Source organism: Kryptolebias marmoratus, linkage group LG6, assembly GCF_001649575.2.
Source record: "Kryptolebias marmoratus isolate JLee-2015 linkage group LG6, ASM164957v2, whole genome shotgun sequence".
NCBI lineage: Eukaryota > Metazoa > Chordata > Actinopteri > Cyprinodontiformes > Rivulidae > Kryptolebias > Kryptolebias marmoratus.
This window is the reverse complement of record NC_051435.1, coordinates 4,792,225-4,808,179: the sequence shown is the minus strand read 5'-3', so window position 1 is coordinate 4,808,179 and position 15,955 is coordinate 4,792,225. Positions and strand designations below refer to the sequence as shown.

General features: G+C 38.7%; 1 protein-coding gene across 4 annotated transcripts; it reads right to left on the bottom strand.

Annotated features, from left to right (window-relative positions):
• Positions 1–320: 320 nt before the first annotated feature.
• On the bottom strand, positions 321–10,972 carry map3k19 (mitogen-activated protein kinase kinase kinase 19). Of its 4 annotated transcripts, XM_017420650.3 has the most exons (13): positions 10,854–10,971; positions 9,950–10,110; positions 9,705–9,820; positions 6,871–6,955; positions 6,087–6,209; positions 5,158–5,312; positions 5,042–5,076; positions 2,588–4,720; positions 2,245–2,349; positions 1,904–2,142; positions 1,536–1,788; positions 1,253–1,461; positions 321–1,159 (listed from the first exon to the last, which is right to left on the bottom strand). In XM_017420650.3, the coding sequence occupies exons 1-13, from the start codon at positions 10,947–10,949 to the stop codon at positions 1,027–1,029; spliced, it is 3,843 nt and encodes a 1,280-aa protein (XP_017276139.2). In that variant the 5' UTR covers positions 10,950–10,971; the 3' UTR covers positions 321–1,026. The 4 variants fall into 4 exon arrangements, with proteins under 4 accessions (XP_017276139.2, XP_037831968.1, XP_037831969.1 ...); XM_037976040.1 differs by lacking the exon at positions 6,087–6,209 and having other exon boundaries at positions 10,854–10,972; XM_037976041.1 differs by lacking the exons at positions 9,705–9,820; positions 9,950–10,110; positions 10,854–10,971 and adding an exon at positions 8,072–8,284.
• Positions 10,973–15,955: the final 4,983 nt, after the last annotated feature.

Below are 15,955 nucleotides of genomic sequence, written 5' to 3'. Positions count from 1 at the left end.
AATATCTGCATGTATTCTTATTCCTATCCTGTTTGAGAGCAGTGACCGGGCATATTCCAGCCTAAAAGTGGCTTTAGTATCACCAAAAGTATTCATTGCTCTGATAATTTAGACAGTTTTGTCTCGTCTTTTTTATTATTATTGTTTGTTTTAGAACATAAAAAGTCCTAATAGACTTTTGAGGCTGAATTAATTACCTGATGAGGGATTCACACTTCAGCCTAAGATATCGGCTGTGGTTTAGAAAACAAAAGTTAGAAGTCACTCATCACTTTTCCTTTTTGCATTTCAATAACTTAAATAAACTTCAGTCACCCGTACACGGTATAAAATCTGCTTGTTTTATTATATGAACCAATATATTATTTATGGGAAAAACAGTTATTTAATATTAAAAATATTAAACCTTTTGGTTGCAATACATAATGCAGCTCGGTGTGTACTGATCGTGTACCTGGTACTTACAGGTACATATTATGTACTTCCCTGGTATGTACCAGGCTGTGTTGTGTATTGGTACCAACATTTCTCCACAGTAGTGTCTACAAAAATTATAAGTCTAAAATCTGATTGCTTATTAGCTCATATAAAGGAAATAAAAGGATCCAAAAGGACCCCACATATTTGAAACATGTTTTCACTCTTCAGATATAACTGGCACACAGGATTTATCTCAATGTTAAATTGAAGTCACAATCAAAGCAAGAATCCTATATAAGCACATTTATCATTTAATATTGCAGCATTTGAAAGGTGTTAAAAGTGCTTTTGTAGATTATTTTTAAACCTTTTAATAAGAATGACCACAGTATGTGAGGTTCAGTCCAAAGCCCATCCTGTCTCTCTGCTGTATGGCAAGTTGGGTCACGGGAAAAAAAACCAAATGTTCTTTTAGGCCACTTTTAATAAACAGCTGGTGCTGCAGGGTGGAAGACGGTTTAGTCGAGGCGCTCGATGCCGACACTCCTCAGACCACAGTGAGCATGTTGGCTGGAGTCTGCTATAAATTTACAAACATCTGCTTTCTTAGAATTTCCACAGTCCCATCTGGTGAGCACATTTCTGTCTGTGCATTTCACAAGCTTTTATATTAGTTTCCTTTTTATGGACAAAAGAATGCTGTAGGAGCTGGTCAGCTGACGGCCTTAGTTTCTGGTCACTAAAGTAAAAGAAAGCATTAAAAAAAAAGTTTGTCATCAGCAGAATCAGTGACAGGTTCACACTAAGTGGATTTTTTCTGTTAATTGCTTACCTAGTCAAACAGATTCTTACAAAGTCTTTGGCACTCTCTGAGAACCCGTCTGGCAGCATTGGCATCGACCCTCTTCGAGTCCCAATGTAGAACAAGGCAGCCATCTTGGCCATGTGTGAAAGTGGAGGTTTTCCTGTGGCCATTTCAAACACTGTGCAACCGACACTCCAAATATCTGACTTCCTGCCATATCCTGACTCATTGATAACCTAACAGGACGGGAGGAGTTAGAGGTGAGTGAACCACTGAAACACTTTAAACCAATACTAAAAATCAGATTTACCTCTGGTGCTATCCAGTAAGGTGTGCCATGGACAGATTTGAGCAGTTCTCCACTGTTACAAGCCGTGTGATTTAAGCAACTGAGACGCCGTGCACAGCCGAAGTCGATGAGCTTTATGACACCAGTCGGCATCAACATGACATTGTTTCCCTTTAAATCTCTATGAATCACCCTGTTCAGATGAAGGTATGCCACCCCTTCAAGGATCTGATGAGTGTACAGAGCCAGGACTCGCTCTGGCAACGGACCGAACCTGGAGATACGTAGAGAACAATACTAAAGACACCTGTAAGTAACATTTATTATGTCAGAAATTTAAAAAGGGGCTTTGTGTTGTTGTTATAGTTAGCAAAAACTAAACACTGAACCTGTGAAGTATGCTAGCAATGGATCCTCCTGGGATATACTCCATGAAGATGGAAACAACATGTTGGTATAAGGAGGTCCCCAGGAAGCCAACAATATTGATGTGTCGAAGGGTTTTAAGTAATTCCACCTCCCCCTGAAGACGACTGTACTCTTTATTTGCAGTGTCAGAGTCAGAGGAGTCCAGGTGAACCTGCTTCACTGCTATCAGCTGGCCCTGACTGGTAAGGCCACAGTACACCTGAGGAGGTAGTTTCAGTCAGAGTTTGGATGTCTATCTGCTGTTGCTATGAAAGTAAGAATAACACCACTCCTAAAACTAATAGTGCAGTTTTATACATACTGTGCCGTAAGCACCCTTGCCAAGTACTTCCCCCTTTGTCCATGTGATGGTGTCCACTACACCCAACTCATCACCAGGAACAGCTTCACTTTCTATCGGAGCAACCTGGAATAAATTATTCAAGAATTAGCTTAAAATGTTGCTCAGTACAATTAGTCCAATCATCTTGGATAAAAGATAAACATGAATACAAATCTGTCTTTGATTGTGGCTATTTTGCATAAAAACAGCAATGTTTTATCACAGTCATGTCTTTCCTTAACTTTTTTTTAATCGTTTTTTATATGGTTCATTAGAAACTAAGAAATGACTTTTCTGTTATGTTTGGAATCAAAGAATTTACCTCAGGAGATTTATGAGGTAAACTCATAAACTCAAGTTTCTCTTCTCTGTTAAACTCCTTTTTCTTTTGCTCGGGGTCTTCGAATCCTGTCGATGCATCTCGTTCATCCAAGGAGATGAGCTCTTCTGCCAGACATTGCAGTAAGTCATCTGTGAGCGGACCATCTCCCACCTCATCCAGAAACCTTTTGTAGACTGGTGACATAATGGTGTGGCGGCTGCTGCTGGAAGATGTCTTTGCTTGTTGGGAACTTGGCAATAATGACGCCTCTGAAACCTGTTGGGTTGAGGTTTGTGTTGAAGTATTGAAAGTCATTTTGTGGTTTTGCATGAAAGTGTAATCTACAAGATAAATAGAAGAAGTTAATGTTGTCAGAGATTCTTCTTCTGGTTTTAATGTGTCAGAATCATATCTAGAAGCAGCTTCTTCTATGGTTGATAATGCATGGTCTTCACTTTCGTCCTGAACTTTCTTAAGACTAACATCAGAAACTCCTACAGCTTCTAGTTTAGCCCTAATTTCTGTTTCGCAGATGGCCCTCCTTGTTCCAACTCCAGAGTGAGGTTTCACTCTAGGTGGCACTGGTTTTGTTTTGCTTTTAGCCAAAGCAGTTGTACTCTCTCCTGAGCTTCGCTTCAGCTTCTGTATAGTTTTTAATGGCCTGGGTTTGACCTTGTATCCCTGTTTTGTCTTTCTAGTTGCAGCACAGGAGCTGGAAACTCGGAGGTTCTCAAAAATAGGACCAGCGAACATCTCGTAAATGGCTGGCCCTTCAGCGTTGCTTGGTATCTGCTGAAACAAGTCTTTGTAGGTGATGAGGTCCCCTGCAGATTTAGATCTTGTGTTTTTTCCACCTAAACCTGGTTTCCTCGACTGCTGGGCACTTTTTAGTTCCCTCACTGTTGCGTGCTGATGTGTTATGTTGCTCTGTGAGAGTTCAGAGTCTTTGCATGGTGTTGGGGTGTCGAAGTTAGAACCAGCATCACTGACAGATTTCATCTTTAACTTGTCTTTAGCCAAAGTAACAGTCGTGTCAGGGCTTTTCCTGATTTTTTCTTTGACATCTGTGGAAATCTCAGGGTACTTCTGTTTGATTTTGGACTTATTGACGCTTATGGTGTTTTGATTTTTATGTCCGAGCACATTAACAGATTGTTTACTTTGATTATTTGTCCTCAGCTGACCGGTCATGCTGGTTCTTCTCTCCCTGTTCCGGACTGGCTTTAGGGCTTTAAATGTCTTCTTGTTCTTTGGATTTACAGTAAATATTCTGCTTTTCCCCTCAGCAGTACCTGTTTTTAACATAGCATCCATTGCACTGGTTTGATCACAGGACTTGTTTCGTGCTGACTCTGTCTCTTCTATAAACTGCTTGTTTTTGTCATTTTCAGAACATTCTGTACCATCATCTAGAAGATTGTTTACATCAAATATAACTGGGTGGCTCATTTCAGTCTTGGATTTAGTCATACAATCTTCATTCCTTTTGTCCTCTCTAAATGCTGATGTGATGTGGGTTTGATTGTTCTTAGAAATCAAAATGTCCCCTTTTTGAGCATAATTAAAATCATCTGAGGACTCAGTCTTAGCAGATTCTTTTGGATGATTCACGTAGTTTGCTTCACATTGAGGGTTCTTGGGTTTTTCTTTATGGAGATGATGGTCTCTCTCTTCAGTATGTATTGATCTGTTGACAAGTGGAACCAGATTGTTTTTGGACTGGGCTTTCAAGTGCTGCATTTTCTCTCCAGAGAAATCTTCCTCAGGTGAAATCACATCTTTTGAATGTTGCCAAAACCCATCCCCAAAGAACCTCAGAGTTCTGTCTTTATGAGCAGTCTTCTGAAACTGTCTCTCATCATCCGGATTCTCAAGGCTGACAGAACTCTGGTTGTTGTTGCTGCTGGACCCACTTTCGTCACCGCCTGCCTCTCTGATGGGAGGACCATTGCTTGGACTGTCCCAGGACAGCCTGTCCCTCCTCAGCTGAGTCCTGGAGCAATGAGGACTCGGGGTAATGGGCTTTAGGGGAATGTGTTGCTGTAGAACAGGCAGAGCTTTGCTGTCTTTGGGTCGGCCATCTAGTGGTGCCAAGAGCTTGGGTGTTTGGGAGCGCAAAACTGGCAAAAGATCCTGTGAAAACAAAAGAGAAGCAATAATTTAATAATTTAATAGTTACAACTGATGGTGTAAACAATCTGTTGCTGGGTCCTCATTCAAATAGTAAAATCTGCATATTAAAATGCTACTTTGTGCACGTTTTCATGCACTACTGTTACGTGAATTAACATAAGGGTACCATTTTCTTCCAAACTTTGAGATTTGTTTTTATGTGCAAATACGGATTTAAACAGATGGATTGAAGTGCAACTTTTTTTTCATAAATGAAACCAAACAGACTTCAACCATGAAAGACAAACATGTGAAGCTGGAATACGTTCAACTGAAGCTCACCTTTTGTTCATGTAAAATGTTTTGTGAGCCCAGTCCTGGAGACAGAAAGATACTATTACTTTAAAACCACCATCAAGGATCAAAGTTCTACAAACCTCATCTCTAAATATACATACGGTTCTGAATGTGGGTTCTGGCCTGCATCATGCTGTTGGAGAACATCAGAGGTTCCATGATGCTGGGCGCTGATTGGCTGAGCGGGCTGGACTCCACCACGGACAGCAGACCGTGGGAAGGTGGAGAGGCATCAACTACACTTCTTGTTCTCTGTCTTTTGGGTACAAATCACAGTCACTCATTAGTTTGTTGATCATTATTATTTAGTGTCATTGTTTGTTCTTGAATAACTAATTAGTTTTCACTTTTTTTAACTGTTGGCAACAAACTGTGAACGGCATTCGCAATGAAGCTTCCAAAATGTCTCAAAATATTCACAGGGGGTTTGTTGAACATGTTCAAAAAAAGTTGTGTTGTGGGTCTTCATGGGCATCTGGAACCTGTCCCAACTTAGTTTCTGTAACTCTAGGGTGCTCAAAATTTGCTCAATATGGGTGCAAACTCCTGGTAAACTTTGGACCAGATTTCAATTCAGTTCAGTTTGTTTATTTAGCACCAATTCAGAATAAAAGTCATCTCAGGGCACTGCAAAGAAACATTCACATACATTATAAAAGGCAAATTAGTAAAAGTTTTTTATCTAAGGAAGCCAGCAGATTGTGTTGTTTTTGTCACAATCTCACATTACAAACATGTCGTAAGTACCACCCGAGTGACTACAAGTATAAATTCACGTATTTTCTTGGAGATTTGTGTTTCCAAGTGATTTCTGCCAGTCAAGCCCAGTGCGATGCTACAGTATGACTCAGAGCGTTCCCAAACTTGTGAATTATGCTTAAAGTTTGGGTCAAGTTAACTGCTGGGGTTGTACAGATACTCAGACCTCTGTTGGATCTTTGTGTTTGAAAAGACACAACTAGACCAACAAGTTTTCTCTTTTAGTTTCCGAACTGTTAGCCATGTAAACAGGGACTCTGAGTTTATGTACCTTTGTATGGGGGGCACTGGCTGGCAGAGGGTCCTGGTATTCAGTAAACCACTTGACAGAGCAGTATCCATTTGACCCCAGTGTCTGATGTTGTTGCTCAGACTGGGGAGACACAACCCTTTGCTAGGGAGGCAAGAAAAACAAGAGTTACTAGAATTTTATTTATTTTTTTCCGTCCTGAGTCAAATAACGTATGTTCTTAAACATTATAAGCTATACAGAGTATAAATATCTTTAACTTTTATTGGATTGTGCCAGACTTGGTAAAGACTCCCTCCCTGACATCTCTCTGGAAGCTGGTCTGATGAAATAAGAGAGCAGCTCAAAGAGCTGTATTCTCCTCCCAGAGCTTGGACTTGATTCAGTTGCTCATAACAGACAATGGGCTGATTCACCAGCGTTTTCTCCCCCTGTATCTGTGTTTGGAACCTGTTTGGGTAGAACAGATTGTCCTCTGGACACGGTGACAGGTGCTTGCATACAGGTCTGCAACTGTAACCAGACACGACTCCATTCTACTGTTGGTGTAAAACTTGGAGGCATATGCTAAGCAGCCCAGCAGGAAGTGAACAGAGTTTATAATGACTGTGGGATGGAGGGTAGAGGGGTGTTAACTGTACACACTAAAAATGTTTGTGTGTAAACACCTGTTTGTGGTTTTATGTGTTTATAGGAGTCAGTCTATTCAATCACTGGTGGCCGTTTCCTCTTTTTTTTGGCTAATAAACATCAATGACTTGATGTGAGAATATGTAAGAAAAATATGGGATTTCTTGTTGCCCACCTGCTTCCCTTCTTTACGTCCTGATTGGCTCCTCCAGAGTCTTTCAGTGTTTCCATGATGCTTTGGAAACTGGTTTGCTGCTTATCTGCAGCAGAAACACAAAGATTATCTTAAACTAAAAGTTACATATACGTGAGCTGCAATTCTTTTTGTCTGTAATTATTATTGTTTTATTAAACAAGACACAAATAAAAAAAGGAATCAAACATCCAGCCTTAATGTAAGGAATCTATATCGGTTGCCTCCTTTCGTCAGACTGTTTGAAAATCGTAGAAACTGTCTTCCTGAGAAGGGTTGGCGTTGTAGCTGTTTATCAGTGACATTTTGTGGGATCTATGAGATACGTTAGCGCTCAGAGAACATGTTGTCAGTGACTCTCAGTTACTACCACACTATTTTTGTGTTGGCAAATGTTGATTACCTGTGGTGGCCATCTTGAATTTTGTGAGTCAGTTGTAGACGTGCATCTAATGCTTCATTTCTGAGTTTACCACACCAGATTTTAGCTAAATATTTGTAAGACTGGCTGAGTTATAGACATGGTTGGGTTTGCTAAAGCTGATTAGCTGTGGCGGCCATCTTGAACTCGGCTGACTCCAAAAGTTATTCAGCTGTAGATGATTACTTTCTAATAGTTTCATTAAAATTGCTCCAGTGGTTGATGAGCTATTTGCTAATTCTAATGACAAATTAACACGTACACACAGAGATACAGCTAAAAAAAGTTATCACTGCTTTACCTTTGATGGCGGGCAATAAGTATTCAAATATAATAAACACAAAGATTATGCTGATATACAAAGGTTATTAGTGGTGAAGTGGTTGTTTCAGCTTCTGTGTGAAATATTTCAAATTATAAAAAATAATCTAGGATTTACTAGAAGTTAAATATTGTTCTATAGGCTCCTTGTAAAAAAAAAAAAATACTGTCCAGGAAGAAGCCGCGTCAAAAAGAAAACAATGAAAAGAAAAGAATTGGAAGTTGTATGACTATTTTAAGTTCAGATGCAACAAATCAGGCATATAACTGAGTCTTTAAATGCATATTATAGCAAAAAGCCATGATAGCAACCTGAGTGTGAACCTTTCTGGTCACTCAAAGCGTCCCGTACTAAGATCAGACGTTCTCTTTCAGCAGAAAATGTGAAATATTAAACAACAGAACACAAATGCCTGTAACAGAAGAATGAAGTGGTATTACCTGTTTCTAATCCTGTTGCTCCATTCTGCTCACATGTTGGTAAAAAAAAAACTCTTTAACTCTTTACTTGTGAATAAAACCCTGAAACTCACACTTTAATTCTGGTTTTGCACATAAACATGGTGGATTTTCTGTCACAGGAATGCCTTTCTGTCTGTCTGAGCTGCTGCTGAGGCTGAAGTGAAAGATGTTCAGGCAGGTTTCTCACATGAGAGCTTTGTTTTGTGGGGAAAAGCCCTCCCATACAGTCACTACTCCACCCCCGTCTCCCTGCAGGTGATTTGATCTCATGGCCTATTTTAGACGCTGATCATTAGGTTTCTTTGTCAGTGCGTACAGGAAAAAGCCCCTTTTACTCAAAAATAAAAGCTTAATTTGTATGAATATTGATTGCAATAACTTCACTGCAGGCTGCGGTTTTCCTGTGAGAAGCAGGATTAAAGAGGAACTCAGGAACATTTGACTGAGTGTAAAAAGCACAAAGAAAGAAAATGATTTCTTACAAATAGTTTAAAAATGTTTTTACAGTAAATGTTGAAATGAGTGTGTCTTCTGCATTAAACTGATCAGTGGACAAAGTAAAACCAACAACAGATTGAAGTGAATAAGATCAGCTAATCTGATGTTACCAAAACAAGTAAAATATTATGAATGAATAAAGAATTATCTTTACATCAGATAGTTTTCTTTCCAGGTTGTTTATTTGTGTTTTTAAAAAGCATTGCAGCGCTAAAAAACAAACAAACAAACAGTGGAGCTGTTCTGTGGGCAGAACCTTAAAAAAAAACTTTCCTAATTATATTGTATAATGAGATTATAAGTAATGAGACAGAAACAAAACACAATAATCCTCCGTTTTACAAAGCAGATCACATGACTTATCCCCACAGGAATCTGCGTTAAAATATTTTTCTTTGGTCAGTTTGTGAAAGCACAAAAATATGAACAAATAAACAGCAGAATTAGCATGAATTTCTTTTAAGCATTCAGGATTCCTTTAGTACGGATATTTTCAACCTGTGACTGATTTGCTTTGATTGAACTGTTGGACTTTCTTAATTTGTGTTTTTTTTCTTTGTCTTTTACATTTTGCTTTATTTTATCTTGCATTAAAATTTGTATTTGTGTTCTTCTTTTAAACTATAATAATCACCACTTTGTTTTTATTTATCCATATTTTTGCCACTGTCTTGAGCACGAATCTTTGGAAGAAGAGATGTATTTCTTTAGGGCTTTCCTGGTTAAATTAAGTCAAAAATTTAGATAAATCTGACCTCTTTTTTCCTTCTTTGTCCTGTTTGTCTTATGTTTAAAGTCCACTGGATGATGATGGAAATGTTTTGCAGATGAAATCAACGCTGTGTTCAAAAGTTGGCCCTGCTGCATGTATCTGAGCAGGTTAAGTTAATTAAAGGCTTTAATGGTAAAACAGCCACTATCTGCCTCTGAAATCAACACTGATGAATGATTTGAGACTGTCTGAATTTTAAAAGGTAACATTTGACTCATATTTGCTTTTCAGTATGAAATTACAGCGCCGAGCAGTACAGATTTAAATTGCAAATGGCAGAAATGGTATATTAATTAAAAGATAAATGATAATCTCTAAAGTTTAACAGGTCTTTTTGTGTACCTGTGTGACCCAGAGCCTCAGTCAGGATCCAAACAATCTCCTCTCTCTGAGGGCTGCAGATATTTTCTGCGTAGTGGAGAACAGAACAGCCTCTGTGGTCTCGAACTCGTAAATCACTGATGATGAGACAGGAAAAGGCAGAAAAAGACGACTTTAAGTTCATCTCAGAGAACTTTACATATGTTCCCAACTTCTGTATGTTGTTTCCATGAGATCAGTGTTTCTGTGAATTTGTTCATCCTTACGCTGAGGATCCCAGCAGTTCCTTGATCACCTCCACGGGTCTGTGTTCCCATGGCAACCACATCGTTAAGCCCTCAAACAGGTCGATGTCCCTAACAACAAGCATCGCTGCTGTCACACCTTGGCTGTTAGGAACGTTCACGTCCACCCGGCCTGTCTGCGTCTAACACAAGTCATACAGACACGATTCAGGTCTCAATGTGAGACACGAAAAGCTGTCAGATGCAGCTAATGGTTCGTTAAAACTGGAAGGTGAGACTTAACTCTTTCAGAGTCATTTCATGTAAAAATAAACTGTAGAATGATCTAACTAGCTTCATGCTACACTGTCAAAGCTTATCTCTTAACAAATGTCACTGAAATGCAACTATATACAATAATTCATATTTACAAAAAACTCCATATAGGTTCTTATTGTCAGGATTTCAAACGTGACAATAATCATTTATGTTTTTGGCTCAGTAATCATCCTTTTGATCAAATAGGATTTATATTTACCTACTAATGAAGTCGTGTTTCTAATAAAAGCAGCACATTCAGGTGACAGAGGAAAAATACGTCACACATTCTCACACTAATCCCGGCTGTTGCTGACTTGTTTTTAAAGCCATCTGAGGATTGAGCATCATATTTCCAGTAACACAAAACCACAAAGGGAAACAATAAGATTAACAGGCTTCTTTGTTGACTTAAAAAAAAGAAAGATGAATTAGGAAAACATTACTGTTCCTAACTTTCCCTTTTAAAATTTGTGTAACATGCCAGGAGTTTTATTTAATGAGCTATTTCAGTGATAATCATTAATAAATGTGTTTAAAGTTTAACAGCTGGAACAGAAAGGAGCTGTTGCTGTCCGTGGTGTGTTGATCATCTGTGAAATCCACTCGAGTGGGAGTGGAGACTCACCAACAGGCGCCTCAAAGAGGTGGGGTCTCCCTGCCAGGCGGCCTGCAGCAGCTGCGCCTGCGGGGACAGGTGGGGGCGGGACATCCACCCCACCATTTTCACCTGCAGCTTAGGTGGGCTGAGGTGGAGCGCTGTCTGCTGGCTGTCATTCCTTAACGTGAGATCAGCCTCAGTCCTCAGCAGCTCCCGCACCACCTGTTCAACATGCAAATCAACAAAACTGATCAACTCATAAAAACAGCATGATAAAATGTTGACAGGTAGAAATTAGTGAGATATTATCAATAAATTTACTTTTAAGGACTAGTTCTTACAAATATTTTGCATTAAGATGTTTGAATTTTGCAATGAATTTAAATGAACTTAAGAATCCTATCATAGCTGTGAGCAAACCAACGATGCTAACAGAATAATCACACTTCTGGTTAAGTTATCTATGTATTTGGACATGCATGTCCTCTAGCATCCATTAGGGGTGCTAAATCACTTTTCATACCCCTGATTACCTCAGACTTGAATCCTAAATTGAGGGACTGTATCTATATTTTACTGTACAATAGGTGAAGTGTTAATTGTTTTCCACATAACCCAACTTTAAATGACTTTCCCAGACAAGCTACTTCATGAAAAAACATACAGCGCAAGCCTGAGATCCCACACTAGCACACCAAACTAATAACATGCTTTTAGGGTAACTGAGTACAACTTAAATCTAAATTTATTTAAACTTTTACAATGAACCTATAAAGAGTGCCTCCCAGCTACCTACAACTGGCAGAAAAGGGAGCTGCTGCACTAAATCTTTCAACTAAAACATCTCACAGATATTTCATTAAATATTAAATCATTAAATCACTGAGATAAAAAAGCCACGTCTTGCTGCTGCACAGTATTTAGAAGGTGTTATTCAGTAACTGGTCTCCACTCTCAGGAGTGTGTTTCCCGTGTTGGTGGGACGTAACTTGAACATGGTTCCCCAAGGTGGGTGCAGGAGGAGGGGCTTAAAGAGCAGCACAGGTCACATGGTTCTCACAGGAACCCAAACATTTTGTTGTTTTTAAAAGGAAAATTACTGTAAGTCATGTGACAGGAAAAATTTGAACAAACACCAAACTGGTCATCTAATCCGCCTCGATGTAACAGATGTCCTCATGTTACGTTCTTACACCACACACACGCACACACACACACACAGACGTGCAGCTTACCTCAGTCATGTTGTTTTGACATGCAGAGATGAGGGCAGCACACCTTCGCTCCTCCTCATCTTCAGGGTCAGAGGCCTCCGGCTCATCCTGGCTCTCCGGTGGTTCAGGGCTAACGACAAAAAACCAACCATTGTTTTCTTCCTCCAGCTCTTCTCTCTGCATCTTTTCATCATCATCATCATCATCACTGATGTTTCTCCTCTTCCTCACCTCCATAACTCCCAATCAGATCTGTGTGACAAAACAGCCACAAAGAAAAAAAACCTTCTGAACTGTTGTGGTTAAGTTAACCAGATAAAAGGGGTAAGATTCTTTTTTTTAAAGCAAACTTAGAGGAAGCCTCAGCTCGGTGTTTGTCAGCCTCTGCCTGTTTGTGTGATGTACTTTGTGATGTCAGTCTCTAATGATCCTCTGCTGCCTACTGGGACCACACTGAAGGCATAACTGGAAACACAACCCTCATTATAGCTGTGGTTGAGTCACCGTGAAACACATCACTGCACATTAAAGCACAGGTTGCAGAACGCAGGGCTGAATGAAGGCTTTCTGACACCTCAGTCCCTTTTAATTAAGCAGTTATGAACACATAATAAAAGCTTCAATACATAATGTAGTACAGAGCAAATGAAGGTCATATTTTATTCAAAGTAGTCATTATGTTAGGCAGTGGATGAGAAACTTATCTCTTTTGGAAGAAGGCATTTTTGTAAATTATATTCTACTGAAACTGTTTTAATTAAGGTGCTGCGTGACCCGATGGCTGCAGACTCTGGGTTTATGGCTTTTGTCGAACTCTCAGCCTTTGACCGCAGCATCTTAGTAAAGATCTCACATGATTTAGTGAAGATTTTGGGTAAAGCTCTTGAAAGGTTCATGTTTTACTTTTCTGACATGAGTTTCAGTCTCAGATCATTTACTGATCTGTCTCAGTCTGTTCAATTATTATTATTATTGATAAGTTCTGCACTTTTGCCTCTTCATTTAAGCAGATGACATTCAGCTACTAAGACTCTGAGTTACAGAAATTGCCATTTTTATGTTCTGTCAGAGATGAAGAACTGGTTTAAAAATACCTGCAGTTAAACTCTGATAAGACTGAATGTCTGAACTTTGCCCTGGAAAACATGACTGCACACATCAAACAACAAATAGGTCATTTTGACTCAGCATTTAGGTGAAGTCTGAAAAACGTCGTTTTTAATCCAGTCAGTGCCTCTGGACAATCGTTCCAAACAGCTTGTTTGAAATAGTTGTTTTTCCACTTGAAAAGGGTTTCTAAATTAGGAAAGTTGGAGTCAAAACCTGAACTGCAGATGTTTTTTTATGCTTTTATTTTGTCTTGTTTAGATTATTGAAATGCACTTTTATTTTGTCAAATCAAAAAAGCCCTCAACCGTCTTCATAAAAAACTCTGCAGTGAGGCTCTTAGCTGAAACATAGAAGAACTGTCCTGTTTTAAAATTACAGTACTTTTTATGTTTAATAATAATGTTTTTTGTGGTATAGTGTTGTATTTTGAAGCATTTTTTACATTTTTATCTGAGAAAGGTGCTCTAAAAGTAAACTTTTGGTTTCTTTAAATGAGGTATTGGAGCCGGGCCACAGCTCAAACACACCTGGAGATGGATCACCTGTTCAGCCCAGTTTGTTTCTCAGCCCCAGCTCTCTGCCTCATCCAGTGATCTTTACATCATCTACCTCTCTCCTCTTCCCACTCATCTTCCTCATTTCAGTTAATTTCTGCGATGCTAAATCACAACAACACTTTCCCAAAGCTGTAAAAACCAAGACAAGAGCAGATCCAGTTCGGTGCAGAACATCATCCTCCCTTATTGTTCTTGTACTTTGTTCCTTACCTTTTCTTTGCCCGTCCAGCCTGTCTTTATTTCCAGGAATAGCATCTGGAAATTCTCAGGTTATTGTTGCTCAGGTTGTTGTCTGCTGAGACAAACAAACCCCCAACTTCTTCCCCTCCAGTCACGAGGTTCAACCTTCAGCTGCATCCTGACTCTTATCCTCTCTTCCTGATTAAACCAGTGAACTCATCTTGATTCATGGGGACCCTGCTAGTAAATTAACTATTCACTACTGTGCAGATTGTGTCACTGATAAAATTCTTTGTGTGTGAGATGTTTGTACACAGGAATGTGTCCTTTGTCACTTTCCTTCTTCACGTTTAATGTTTAACAAAAACCAAGAGACTGACCGTCAAAAGGGCTTAAACACAGTGCATTAGCATGAAAGTAACATTTAGACATAAGAGTAGTTTCTAGTATTTCTAACTATCAGCATTTAAAAAGTAAAAACTGACAAGAATCTGATGTATTCTTTACTTACTGATAAATCTCATCTGGTCTGACCTGCTCAAACTGGATGTCTCGTTCAAACCCCCGCCATCAGATTTCAGGTAAATCTTTGATCCTTTTTTTAACAAACGTAAATGTTTCCTCTCCTTTCTGTCGTCCCGCATGCCTTCTGCCGTACGTTTACACTTGGTTGCCGTGGAGACAGCTGGACAGACGTTAGGGGGTGGATTTTAATGAGGCTTTTTGTTTCATGCAACACGTGGAGATGAAAGAAAGACCTGACTCTATAAACTCAAATGTGTCATCTGTGTTCATGTTCATGACATGCAAAGCTTTGTTCTTCTTCAGTTTAATCATTAATGCAATGATTTTTTTTTTTATGCTACTTTTTCCTCATCAGCAAAAAAATTAGAAATTTTTGTAGACATGGTGCACAGTAGCTTTTAAAGTTCTTTGATTGAGATTGAGAGTTTGTTTCTGTGATATTTGAGAATACCCTATCCTGTAAAAACTATCATGTTCAAAGGAATAATGATAATTATTTTGATATTTACATTTCATAAAATACGTTTTCACTGACCTTGAACATAACATTTGCTTATAATTGATTATAGTGGACAAAAACATTACAGCTTTTGCATCAACAGCAGGCAATAATAAAAGAGTTTTAGTATTTGAGTTTTAAAAACTCCTTTCTGGCTAATTTTCTTGTCTTTCATCCTTGGTGCTTATCAAAGGATTTGTGACAGTTTGTGTCACATCAAGCTCAGTTTTATAATTTGCTGAATATATTAAGAAGAACTGCTTCCATCCTTCCTTCCTGTGAATATCTTGTCCTCCTGACTGGAAGAGTCACTCATCTCCTCAGGTTAGGACAGTTTGTCACTTTGTTGTTGTCATCCAGCTTTTTTTTTGTTTTCAAACTGTGACATGAAACAACACAAAGGCATTTAGGAGGGAGTCAAATAATCTAAAAGTCCTTGTAGATGAGTCATCTTTAGACTTCCTGGTTTAAATGAAAGAGCCTTTTGACACTGAGCTCAAAGCAAACTGCAATCAAAGGGAGATGGCTTTTTCTTCTATTTAAAAGGTTTTTGTTTTCAGTTTCATAATGAGATATAGTCTAAAACATGTTTCAAATACTGGATGCATAACGAAAAACAGATCAAGGTTAATAGGCTTTTAGTATTTAGTGTAAGTTAATTAAAAGTCATATTTTTTGTTTTTGTTTTAGTATTCTACGAGTTATTATTTTGTGAACTTGAAGAACAAACAAGGGTGAAACTGCCCGGATGGAAAATTAAGCTCTGTGGTAATATGAGACATGAAGAACAGACTCAAATAAAGTCTGTTTTGGAGCTGCATTGAGATAATAATTCATGTTTTTAATAAAACCTCCCAATAGACTGGGGGCAGAACACCACTCAGGAATTATATTATTAAGACGCCCAATTATTTAACAAAGAAGCATAAATTAACTTTAATGTAATTATCATAATATGAACCAGATGTACAAATAATTAGGGTAAGGAATAAAGCTGCATTTTAAGTAAAGTCCTTAAACAGTTTTTAGGAGTAAAATACAGAC